The following is a 13,688-nucleotide window of genomic DNA, read 5'->3' as shown; positions in this document are numbered from 1 at the left end:
TCGAATGCATTATGGAAGTCAAGGCACAGGGCAGCTACATGGGAGACATTATCTACCTCCTTCTCGAACAGAGCGAGTTTCAAATGATCGTTGTTTTCGGAACCCATATTGATTTCTACAGAGGAAATTTTCGGTCTCCAGAAATGTCACAATACGCGAGCGTAAAATGTGTTCCGAAATTTGACAACAGAACGACATCAGAGATATAGTTTTGTGCATCTGTTTAACAACACTTCTTGGAAACGAGAATGTCTTGTGCTCCTTTGCAATCATTAGAAACAATTGGCTCCTTCAATCACTCAACGACACTCTAAGCCAAAACAAAGAAAAAGAATGCAGCGCATCATGAAGTAATTATCCGAATGGGACGGAAATTAGTAGATGTGATCTTCAAGCACAGACAAACAAAATGACTACAATTTCACAAAAATGGAATGATACATTCAAGAAAAAGAGTTCCACAAATTGAGCAATGCAATAACGTGTCCGTCCATCTCTGGCTCTCATAAAAGCAGTTGTTCGGCTTGGCATCGATTGACAGAATTTCTGGATGGCCTCCTGGGGGATGTCGTCCAACTGGCGCATCAGGTCGTCAAAACCCTGAGATGGTTGAAGGGCCCTGCCCATAATGATCCAAACGTTCTAAATTTGGGAGATACGCGGCGACCTTTCTGCCCAAAGTATTGTTTGGCAAGCGCAATGACGAACAGCAGAAACTCTCGTCATGTGACTGCTGAAATGTAAGCTCACGATGACTTGCCATGGAGGGCAACAAGACAGGGCTCAGAATATCATTGACGTGCCGCAGATGACAACCAAAGCGGTGCTGCCATGAAAAGAAATGACACTCAGACCGTGACTCAGGGTTGTCAGACCGTGTGGCGGGCGTACAGTCAAATTGGCATCCCACCACTGTTCAGGCCATCTCCAAACACGTCTTCGGCCTGGAATCTCATTGCCACTTCGAACTGAGCACTGACGACCAACGGAGAAGTGTGTGGAGACGCCCCAGACGGCACTGGGATACCAACCCGGCAGTCGCTCTCCATAAGGACTGGCAACCAGAAGTGATGGTCTGAGGTGTAATTTCTTTTCATAGAAGGATGTCTTTGGTTGTTATCCAAAGCACCCGTACAGTGGTATGTCAATGATATTGAAGGTCCTATTTTGTTGCCCTTCACGGCAAGCAACCATAAGCTCACACTTCAACAAGACTATGCCCGCCCACACATGGCAAGAGTTTCTACTGCTTATCTTCATGCTTGCCAAACCCCAATGTGGCCAGCAAGGTAGCCGCATCTGTCCCCAACAGAGAACATTTGGAGCATTATGAGCTAGGCCCTCCAACTATGTCAGGGTTTTGATAATCTAACATGCCAGTTGGATAGAATTTGGCTTGGTATCCCTCAGGAGGACATTTAACTATCAATCAATGCCAAGCCAAATATCTACTTGCATAAAGGCCAGAGGTGGACCAAGGCATCATTGACTTGCTCAAAAAAATGGCTCTGAGCACTATGGGACTTAACAGCTGAGGTCATCAGTCCCGTAGAACTTCGAACTACTTAAATTTAACTAACCTAAGGACATCACACACATCCATGCCCAAGGGAGGATTCGAACCTGCGACCCTAGCAGTCGCACGGTTCCAGACTGAAGTGCCTAGAACTGCTTGCTCGGCCACTCCGGCCGGCTGACTTGCTCAATTTGTGAAGCCGTTTCTCTTGAATAAATCATCCAGTTTTTATGAAATTGGTATCATCTGTTTGTCTGTTGATGTACATCATGTCTACTAATTTCCATCTCATGTAGATAATTCCCTCATGGTGCATCTTTTTTTTTGTCTTAAAGCGTATATTGCAGTAGATAAGAAAGTTTCGCTTGTTAGCTGTGTGGAAAAATACTTTCTGCTTTGCACGCTATCTGTGCTGGCGTAAGCGGGCGCCAGCACACCATGCGGCAAAGAGGCTTTGTGTCGATCGACAGGGGCCAGAAATAGACTCGCAGGAAACATGCCACCAACGCCCTCTCGGCCGCTAGTATTTAGGGTCGCCAGTGTGGACCGGAGGGCCAGTTAGTTCGAGTCTGTCGCAGTCTGTCGCACTGAGTAAGTTCCAGCGTGTCACCGAGTTGGAGCCGCAGTCACAGACTCTAGTTCAGAATTAGGCAGCACATAGCAACCAGAATAGTGGGCATAGCAGACTTGTACTTTAACAGCACTAAGGATAACTTGGAATATACAGAAAAGCTCGTACCACAACGAATATCTTGAGATACGCAACTTTCCATTATTATGACTAAAGAACCTAGTTAATCTATGCATACAGTTTGTGTTGTAGAAAGAGGATCTCGGCGACAAAACAACATCCTCTCCTTGCTTCCCATGGTACAGAGACAGTGAAACAATGAGACAACATAAAACAGTCATTTGCCAAAAAACCGTTCAGTATCTCGAAGCGTTTGTGAGATTTGAGGAATGCTACGGATATTTCTCTTTGACTCCACTGTTTGCTCACTTGACCGAAAATAAGCACACTACGTACAATCTGGTTTCTCGAGACTGGCGTCTAAAGAAAAATTCAATATATTTGCTTCACTTGATATGCAGCAATATGTGATCTAATAGGAGACAAATGAAAACTCTTAGTGACTTCTATGTCACATTGTAAACTATTCCAGTTTCGAGCAGTACCTTACTTAATACAGAAGTATCACAGTAAGTATGATCGTTAATGGAGAAAATGGGCAGTTCATCACGAAGCTGACGAATGATTCAGTGAGATGTGTGACAATCAATTTACTTTAAGATCGTTTGAGAAAGGTTGCAGTGCAACCGGCGTGCGCACGTCTCCATTCCCGCAGTTTAGCCGAGGTGGGCAGATAATGTTTCGTCCGTAAAGGACATAGCTCACGGCTCGGTAGGCGACAGGCAACTGAAGCGGCCTCCCCTGCTGAACAGAGGGGTGGACTCGCCCAGCGCTGAGATCGAGAATGAGTTTCTGCTCGCGGCTCGTCATTTTGCGCGAACTCAACCAGTAAGCGGCTAGATGTGTCCAAGTTGCTCCAGCCACTAACAGGCGGTGTGAGAAAGCGCTTTCTGGTTTACAGCAACGACGACACACCTCGTTACAGTTCATTATTTATTTACTCGTTTGGCATATACAATCATTCTTACATTAATTACAATATACTTATGTAACTATCGTAACAATGCTCTTTACAGATGCTCTTATAATACTACACAACATTGCAAATACTTGGCAGCAACTTCAAAGCCGAGTCACTGAGTCTGTGTATGACTTTCAAATCACCATCATACACGTACACTTCACACACAAGTAAATGGTCCATTGTTTGGATTTCACCACACTCACATTCAGGCCTGTCTGACAGGCCCCATTTCTTCATTAGTTGCTTGCATCTGCCGACACCTGTTCTTAGGCGGTTCAAAGTTGTCCACAGTTTCCTTGGAAGGTTGAGTTCTTCAATCTTGTTGTTGGGATCTTCCACCAAATTGCATTTCTTGCGTGCACTTGAACCCCATAGTTCCTTCCAGATTGTTTTTCAGTTGAAGCCTTCGCCGATTTTCCAGAAAGCTGTCCTGGATTACAGCCTGTTTGTAGCTGTTAGATCTTCGTGGATAGGGAGGTTCAGGTTGTTTGTAATTTTTTGGTACTATGTTCTTAGGGCTAGCTGTGATCACCTGATTCCAGGCGGCTCTACGTTGGCTAGGAAAGGGAGCCAGGCACGGGGGGTGGCCCTGAGTGTTTTCAAGATTATTCATACTGTCTCCCTCAGCTGGACGTCCACTTTAGCTACGACTGCACTTCTCATCCAGACTGTTGAGCAGTATTCAGTTACGCCGTGGACAAGAACTAGTGCTGAGGCCTTCAAAGTGCTTGCCCCACATCCCCATGTCGTTCCAGCCAGCTTCGAAAGGATAGCATTGCGGGATTTTAGTTTCTGTTTTGTATTTTCTAGGTGTGTGTTGTTTGTTAGAGTGCGATACAAATGGCTCTGACAACTATGGGACTTAACATCTGAGGTCATCAGTCCCCTAGAACTTAGAACTAGTTAAACCTAAGTAACCTAAGGATATCACACACATCCATGCCCGAGGCAGGATTCGAACCTGCGACCGTAGCGATCGCGCGGTTCCAGACAGAAGCGCCTAGAACCGCTCGGCCACACCAACTGGCAGAGTGCGATACAGTTTCACACCCAAGTATTTACGCTTATTCTCGTGTCTGATCTGCTGCCCATTCATAGAAAGCTGTAATTTTGTGTGTGCTTCTCTGTTGTTAAGATGCATTATTGTGCTGGTTGTTTTTTGGGGTTTGGGTGTAAGTACCACCTGGAGTAATAGGTGTTCAGGACATCCAAGTCTCCATTCATTGTTTCGTCGAGATCGCTGAAATTTTTACTTCGATACGCGGTGGCCAGGTCGTCAGCGCATGCAAATTTACGTGATTTGGCTTCTGGCATGTCGGCTATACACCAGTTGAAGAGAGAAGGTGGTAGCGCCGAGCCCTGTGGCAGGCCATTACTCAGAGATGCTCTCTTGCTGTTCGTGCCAAGAAGTGCGACTTTGATTTTCCTGCCTGTTAACATGTTCTTGAGTAGTGAGTAGGTCTGTTTGCATTTTATGTTTCTCGTTACCTTTAACAATAGCCCTTCGATCAGTTACAGCTCATAAAAAAAAGGGAGAAAAGTACATCTAGAAAATATTTTTATGTAGGCTGCTGCATCGTTTTGCTCTCTAACACATTCTATTGCGGCAGTATCGATATCACCATCCAGAGGGTGGTTGACGGATTCGGTTTCTGCAAATGACCACGTAGACGTCGCTTTGTTGCAGGCCTGTTCCGGGGCGCAATACTGCACAGCGGGGAGGCGGTCAGCTCTTGGGGCGTCGGCGCCGACCCCGCGGTCAGGGCCTTCCGCCTGGGAGAGGCCCTCGGCTTCTCCACCAACGACTCGCGGGAGCTGCTGGAGTTCCTCCTGGCGCAGGACGCTGCCGACCTCGTCACCCACGACGACGAGCTGCTGTCTCCGGAGGTGAGTCACCGTAAGCCCGCTCTTGTCAGAGGATACACAGAATAGGCTCTCTGCTTCGCATAACGTGTCCTCACAAAACGTAATAAAAAACTGGTGTCAGTCTAAATTCCCTGTGCTCTATTGTCTAGCTTCCAATATAGACAGTGGCCATGTCTGTATGGGTTGTGCTTGTGTGAATCCATGTGTGTTTCTTATTTTGTTGGACCTGATTACTCCACAACTGTCTCCACATTTGATTATACTGCCTGCAATGCTTCCTCGCCTGTGAGTTGTGTCGTAAACCTGCCTCGCAGAACCGGTTGCTTAATAACAACATTGCCAATGCCTCCTACCTGACGTGTCCGTCGCTCCCGTAAGCTCTACCTTCCGGCCGCGGCTGACGAAAATTTTTAATAAAACCCTAGATACATCAGTAAACTTATTCGTGGCGCAACATTCCTCGTCCTTTCCGAGAAGAATCGTCCCGAATCTTTAGTAAATGGCTCCCACTAAACTACCTAAAAACTAATTAGTTACATGTTGAGGATATTCACCCTCCCCCCCCCCCCCATTCACAGTGTTGCGTCCCCCACACTCAACATCTCTCCAGCCATTTATTCCATCCTTAATTAACTGACACGTAGCCCTATTATGTCCTTACATACTAATTAAGTGCTGAAAACTAATTGATTCCCCAGCCAACGCTGTAACAAAGGACAAGTTATTGGAAATGCCGGAAGGAAGTCCTTAGCATATGTTGGCGAAGAAACTGAATCCATTCCGTAGCAATTTTTCTTTTTCTTATTTCGAAAAAAGAATGTTTTATGACACGTTTCTCTTACAAAACTGTTACATACAAGACTTGCATATGTACAATGTTCCTTAAAAATGGAAAATCCAGGAATATTGTCCCAATTTAATTCTCACACCATTGCAAAGATATGTGATGTAGATATTGATCTCAGTGATATTGAGAAACAGGTGAAATCGTCAAAATCGAACGAAGCTGTATGGACTTATGGAATACTCGTCAGGTTCAATATCGAATTTGCGCCTCAGGTAGCCTCTATTTGGACCAGAATCTGTTTCTGTCCTCAGTAGTTAGAAGAAAGCGCAGCGCACACCGGTTATCAAGAGGGATACCAGGTATATTTCACAATATTGCCGTCCAATTCCTTGATGTCCATTTTTGTTGTCGAATCTTGGAACACATTTTGGGCTGAAATGAAGTATCTCCAGCAGATTGATTTCCTCCACGCGATGCACTGATTCCGAAAACGTCGATCAATTGATTTTTGCAAAAACAGACATAATGTCTAATGGGATAACAGCAATCAGTGATTTTATAATGTTACTTTAAATCCGTCTTGATTGCAAATTTTTTTTTTATTATTCATATGACCGGTTTCGGTTCATTCAGAACCATCTTCAGATCTGATATTTAAGTTACAGGAGTAACCCGTCCAATTCAGCAACTTTCACATGCTACGTCACAATCAAGACGGATTTAAAGTAACATTATATCGATCAATTGAGACCCAACTCGCACTTTTTTCACGTGACATCCTGACAGTCATGGGTCAAGGCAATTAGGTAGATGCAGTGTTTCTCTATTTACGGAAAACATTTGACTCAGAAGAACAGCTACGCTTATCATCAAAAGTATGGGGTATCAAGCCAGATTTGAGACTGGATTGAGGACTTTATGGCTGGGAGGGTGCGACATGTTATCTTGGATGGAGAACCGTCGATAGTTGTAGAAGAAACTTCGTGTGTGCCCAGGGAAGTTTGTTGGAATCGTTGCTGTTCATGTTGTAATTTAGTGACTTTGCAGAGAATATTAACAGCAACCTGAGACTTTTTTGCAGATGATGCATTTAGCTGCAATGAAGCACTGTCTGATAAAAACTGCACAAATAATCTGTCTCATCTTGATAAAAATGTGAAGTGGTGCAAGCGTTGGTAACTTACTTTAATTATTTATAAATGTAAATTTGTGCAGATGAGAAAACGAAAACACGTACTGCAGTTCACATAATTCTGGAAAGTAACTTCCTATGACTACAATATCAATGAGTCACAGCTGGAATCTATAAAATTGGACGAACACATAGGCTCAGTGGTAGGTAAAGCAGATGGTAGACTCCCGTTCATTGGTAGAATACTGGGGAATCGCAATCGATCTACAAAAGATATTGCTCACGAAACACTCGAGCGACACATCCTGCAGCAATGCTGAAGTATGTGGAACCCGTGCCAAACAGGACTAACAGGAGACATTGAACTAAAACGATGTAAGGCAGCACGAATCGTCACAGGTTTGTTTGACCCATGCGAGAGTGTTAGGAAAGTGCCGAAGAAAGAGAAATGGCAGGCACTCTAAGACAGGCGCAAATTATTCCGAGAAAAACTACTTATGAAGTTTCAAGAGCCAGCTTTAAGCGGTGGATTTATAAATGCACTGCAACCCCGTACTTATCGCTCCAGCAGTGATGGTGAAGACCAGATTAGACTCATTACGGCGCCGGCCGCGGTGGCCGAGCGGTTCTAGGCGCTTCAGTCCGGAACCGCCCAACTGCTACGGTCGCAGGTTCGAATTCTGCTTCAGGTAGAGATGTGTGTGATGTCCTTAGTTTAGTTAGGTTTAGGTAGCTCTAAGTTCTAGGGGACTGATGACCTCAGATGTTAAGTCCCATAGTGCTCAGAGCCATTTGAACCCATTACGGCGCGCACAGTGGCGTTTGATAAACCACTCTGCTCGCGCTCGCTACGTGTATGAAAGAGGAAGTCTTAATAACTATTACGATGGGACATGCGCCTTTGTATGCACTTCATAGTGGTTTGCGGGATAAGGATGTAGATTTAGTTATGGATTTGTCAGAACTGCAGAATCTGTTCACTGCCGTTCTTCGACGACGTAAACGATGGATACGCATCAGCTGCTCATCGATAGTTAGTTAGTTAGTTAATCAGTTACTTTAATGTTCTATGGATCATTTTGCACGTTAAATCGCCATGATGTGGAACGAGTCATCTTACATTCATATTGAAAATTAATTTGTGCATCTATTTGTACTCTAAACATCACCATATATGTTTTCCCCGAAATGAAAACAAGATATACAGATTGAGTTAGCTATTCCTACCCACCACCTTTTACACATTACAAACATAGAAATTCTTCTACGAAATAGGTTGTCAAGGACAAATTTTTTCAATTTATTTTCAGATTTTACCTTGCTGTCTGTTAGAAATTTTATATACTAGGTAAGTGGTCAAAAACTTTTGTTGCAGCGTTGTACATCCCTTTCTGTGCTAAAGACAACCTTAATGTTGAGTAATGAATGTCACTTTTTCTACTAGTATTGTAATTATGCACCTCATTGTTGCTTTTGAACTGTAGTGGGTTATTTACAACAAACTTCATGAGGGGATAAATGTACTGTGAAGCAGTTGTCAGAATGCCCAACTCCTTAAACAGATGTCTACAAGATGATCGCGCATGAGCACCCCGTATTTATTCTTACAGAACGTTTTTGGGCAATGAAGACCTTCTTTCTTCAAGATGAGTTACCCCAGAACATTATTCCATATGACATTACTGAATGAAAATGAGCAAAATATGTCAACTTACTGATTTGTCTCTCCCCATGATTTGCAATGATTCTAAGTGCAAATGTGCCTGAACTAAATTGTTTTAGGAGTTCCAAAATGTGTTTCTCCAATTTAAATTCTCATTAATATTGACACCTAAGAATTTTCAGTTTTCCACCCTAAGTATTATTTCATCACCATGTGTCACAGTTATCACTGGTGCAGTATCCCTAGAGATGCAGAACTAAATATGATGTGACTTTGTGAAATTCAAGGTGAGACCATTCGTAGAAAACCTATCATTTGAGAACTTTGTTCACCATTTCTTTCATTTCGGTATGTATACAGGGGGTGATTACAACACTGGAGTCATCTGCAAAATGAACTAATTCTGCTTGTCGTACATTAGACGAAAGCTCATTTACATACATGAGAAACAGGTGTGGACCCAAGATTGAGCCTTGGGGAACCCCATACATGATTTCTCCGCAGTCAGAATTATGTCCCTAGATTCTGTTGGTTGAATTACTACTAAGTACAACTTTCTGCACTATTTTGGTGAGATATGACATGGTCCATTGGCTGGCTATACCATCAATCCCATAAAACTTCGATTTATCGAGGAGTATACTGTGATTCACAAAGTCAAATGCCTCGGATAGGTCACAGAATATACCCACCGGTGCTATTTTGTTATTTAATGCTTGTAGTATCTGGTGTGTGAACCTAGTTCTATAGTTTGCCGAAAGCTATTTTCTAAGACTCAATTTAACTCCTTAAATTGTAAATGCATTGCATGGATACTACAGGATTTTGTAAAAAAGCGTAGATTTCTTTTTACATTCCGCACATGTACGTATACACACTGCCAGACAAAAAAAGTGAAGCACCCAGAAGAGGGGGAGGAAACGTAACGAAACTTCACGGCTATAGAGGCTGTGCGCTGTTATTTCAGTGGTTACAAAATCGATTCAAATTTCCAAAGAACTTGGAAGTATGAGCCCACTTGTCAGTATGACGTTGCACTCCTCTGGCCTGGATGCGTGTACTGATTTGGCTGGGAAGGCTGTCGTAAGGCCTTTGTATCCCCTCCTGAGGCAAAGTGGCTCACAACTGTAGTAAGTGGTCCTTGATACCCTGAAAGCTGGCGCAGGGAGTTGGCGTTCGAGTTTGTCCCACTCCTGTTCTATACAGATCTAGAATCTCAATGGCCCTATGTGTAGGCCTGCTTCTGTCTCTCGCAGACAGTTCATACTCGTACGGGCCATGTGTGGCCGAGCACTGTCCTCTTGAAAAACGGCACCACGATACTGTCTCATGAGAGGTAACAGATGAGGATTCAGGATACCCCTGACATAACTTTGTGCCATTAGAGTTCCTCCAGTCACTTCCAGCTGTGACTGAAGTCACATCGGGTGGCCCCTCACATCATGACCTGTGCCTCTGTAAAACACTAGAAGAATAGGACCACTCCCCAGGTCAACGCCGTACTGGTCATGTAGTACAGTACCGCGATTAACCGATGAACACATTGTCGTGCCATTCACTAGCAGTCCACGTTCCCCGATGCCGGAACTACTCAAAACGCAACGGTTAGTGTTTTCGTGATGTTAACGGCTGCCCATGCAGGGGGCGGTAATTTTCTAGTCCGGATGGTGCTACTCTCCGACAAATGGCGCGCGGTGACAGAATTTTGCAGGGCTGGCGCCATGCGAAGTTGTTACGATGTGCTTGTTGCCCATTACGGCGATCCTCCCTCGTGGTAGTCAGACTTGGTGGGCTGGAACCTCGACGACGAGTATGTCTGCCTTCACGTACCCTTGCTGTCCAACACCGATCCACTGTCACGCCCGAATGCCCCACAAGTTTAGTTATTGCGTCATTCGACCAGCCACACAAACTCTGACAGGTGCTGAGAACACTGTCTCACATGAACACGCGGCATCTCCGTGTCTTTCAACGTGATCAGCCAACATGTGACGCCGTTAATGCCCCTTGCATATCCTACGAGGCCTGGTGATAACAGTAAACACGAACAACACTAACGCGTTGTGATAGCAGTTCTACCTATCACGGGAAATGCAATATGTATATACCCGGCATGGTGAATAAGTTCGCGAAGTTACGAGGATCGTTCAATAAGTAACGCCCCACATTTTTTTTTAAAAGCCGGTAATAGACGAACGTCCTTGTTGGTGCTTCAAATTTGATGATTGTTCTACGCGCTGGTGAATTTTCGAACCGTTCTGGCGGATGGCAGAGCTGTAGTACAGCGTCAAAATGGCGTCTACATACGTCTCGCGTTACAAGCAGCATGCTGAATTCTTGTGTGCAGATACAGAAACCATGGTGAACATCCATAAACGTTTGTGTGCAGTGTATGGCGATGCTGCAGTTGATAGGAGTACAGTTGGGCGATGGATAAAGATAGTTACAGCCTCAGGAAATGCAGAAACAGAGCTCCGTGATAAGCCACGCTCGGGACGTCGGCAAACTGGGTTGGACATCATTGCCTCATCCATCCTGCAGTCCAGACCCGGCACGCTCGGACTTCCATCTGTTTGGACCGCTTAAAGATTCTTCATGGTGAACACACTTTGAAGTTCACGAGAGTGTTAGTAATGCAGTGAAAACGTAGCTACGCCTACAGGACAAGAGCTTTTACCAGCAGGGAATACATGCCACAACGTTGGCGTACGTGATGGAGACTACGTAGAAAAATAGGACATGGACAAGAGATGTTGACATATCCTGTCACTAAATTCTGTCGTTTAACAATAAGTATGTTTTGAGAAAAAGAAAGTGGGACATTACTTATTGAACGACCCTCGTACATTGACATCCAAACATGCCCTAAGGGAACTTCACTTATTTTGTCAGACAGACTATATATGTAAACAATTTTATGAGTAATTCTGCGAGTACCCAAAGAATTCCACACCCTTTTAGTCAGTGGTACCATTTATTTGCAAGATAAATAAAAATCAGAAATCAAGTTTTAATTCACCAAGATTGATGGAAACTCACGCGCATACTCATACAAAGATATTACGGATTAAGGAAGACATAGAACTCTTTTCTTAGCCTCGACATTATTAATAAACTTCCGTATACTGTTGATTAACTAAAAAACATCAAAAACTAGGTATAAATTGGAGGCAAGTAGAGGGGGCGTCATATTTCTTTTCATACTCCAGAACTCGACGTTTAGACCACTCTACTCGGGTTTTCTACATGGGTCTTCCGATTTCTGAGGGCTGTTGAACTCATTGAATGTTTTCTGTTTGTTACTGGAGCAACTGGCGGTGTAAGTGCAGTCCTTCAGGGGAATAACGTAGGACGATTTTTTATCAGGGGCGTAAAAGGACGATTTGAAGGAAGCGAACGCCACGCTCCTTTGAAAAAAAGTGTACAATCTGTGGTAGCGAAACGCAAAAGAGAGTGCGGCCAGAATATACGTTTTGATAACATACGAGTGCTGACCAAGGAAAGTTATATTTACTGAAGGAAAATTCGGAGAAGTAGTTAAAATCTTTCCCAAAGCGCACAGTTTCAATACAAACGACGGTCACGGGCATCTGGCCACGTGGTTTGTCGCCAAAAATAATGTAAAATCTGTGGGGTCCTGTCCACTCGTCGATCACAGGATGCCTAAGGGATGCTACATTCTCGGTTAGCTATGCAACAATTCAAGCAAATCACATTAATTGTTTTTATTACAATAAAGAAGATTGACAAAATTTAGCTTGGGATTTACAAGAAAGTGTCGCAAGCGACGGGCGACATGCAGACAGTAATGTTCTTCGTTACAGACAATGTCCATAAAAGAAATGAATATGGATCACTAATAACTGTTCCACGAGTGCCGGTCTACAACTCTGCAGCCGAGGCTGACGCTGACACAGACGCTGCACAGGTGAGGGTGGACCCTCGACGTGAGTAGGAAGTTCTAGCGCTGGTGCGCTTTGCCTTCCTCGTGGCGGTGTGGCGAGTTGTGACGTGGAGGTATGGAACTGCATGACGGTGTGCATATGCATTTATTTGTTTTTCTTAATTTTTTTTATTACCCAAAGACGACAGGAGAGTGAGAGAGAGACAGTAGAAGGGGAGGAAAACGAAAGGCCTCATGTGGCTGGCCCCGGTGGTGGGTACTTTTTTTAAAGAGAAAAGGATAATAGAAGGGACAGTAAGAGAAGCAGGAAACCGAAAGGCTCAATTGACAAGCTGGTCTTTGAATGAGAGTGGAGAGAAGAAGCAGAAGAAAGAATGAGAGAAGAAGGAAGAACATAAAAAACGAAGGCCAACCCGGAATGAGGGGTGGGAGAACCGAAAAAGGGGGAGGGGAGCGGCCCAGGAGGGGGGGGAGACTATGGAGGGAGTGGAGGACTGGAACAAGGAGGGAAAGAAGGACGAGAGAACATGGAAGAGGGGTGGAGCAGCCGGCAGGGAAGGGGGGAGAAAGAAAGAAACATGTGGAGCGAGGAGGGGAGGGGAGAAGGGGTGAACAGGGATCAGTGGGCAAGGACGTCAGGCCATCAGGTGGTGGCCAAGCGATGGAGGCAGGTGCCAAGGGAAAGGATGAGAGGATTGGTGGATTGGCGGTAGCAGTGGTAAAAGGAAAAGGCAGAGGAGCATACACGGTCGTGAAGAAGGGGGATACCAGCAAGCAAGTGAAGTTCTCGAGTGGGGAAACGGTATGGGAGGCGGTGGGCAAGCTGGAGAGCACGGTTCTGCACCGTCTGGAGGCGGTGGAGATGTGTAGGGGCGGCATTTCCCCACACGACCGAAGCATATTCGAGGATGGGGCGAATCAGGGACGTGTAAAGGAGGATGCCAAGATGCTGGGGAAGGGAGGAAGTCGGACTGATGAGAGAATAGAGCTGGTCGATGCACCCCAAGGCCTTGCGTCGTATGTCCTCAATGTGGGGACGCCAGGTGACGACCCTGTCCAGGGTGACCCCCAGATATTTGGCGGTCCCAGCCCATGGGGCGGGGGTAGCGAGGACAATGACGGGGGGGGGTAACTGATGGACCACCGGCGCCAAGACATCATGAGC

General features: G+C 45.0%; 1 protein-coding gene across 1 annotated transcript in view; it reads left to right on the top strand.

Moving 5' to 3' along the window:
• Nucleotides 1-13,688, top strand: part of LOC124805445 (venom carboxylesterase-6-like) — a 135,751-nt gene that overhangs the window by 60,210 nt on the left and 61,853 nt on the right. Inside the window, exon 5 of the mRNA XM_047266007.1 lies at nt 4,859-5,058. Within this exon, the coding sequence (XP_047121963.1) occupies nt 4,859-5,058 (200 nt within the window). The remainder of the gene's footprint in view (nt 1-4,858; nt 5,059-13,688) is intronic.

The sequence above is a fragment of the Schistocerca piceifrons genome, chromosome 7 (assembly GCF_021461385.2).
Source record: "Schistocerca piceifrons isolate TAMUIC-IGC-003096 chromosome 7, iqSchPice1.1, whole genome shotgun sequence".
In the NCBI taxonomy this organism is placed as follows: Eukaryota; Metazoa; Arthropoda; class Insecta; order Orthoptera; family Acrididae; genus Schistocerca; species Schistocerca piceifrons.
Note: the sequence above shows the minus strand (reverse complement) of the source record. Positions and strands in the feature narration are given on the sequence as shown.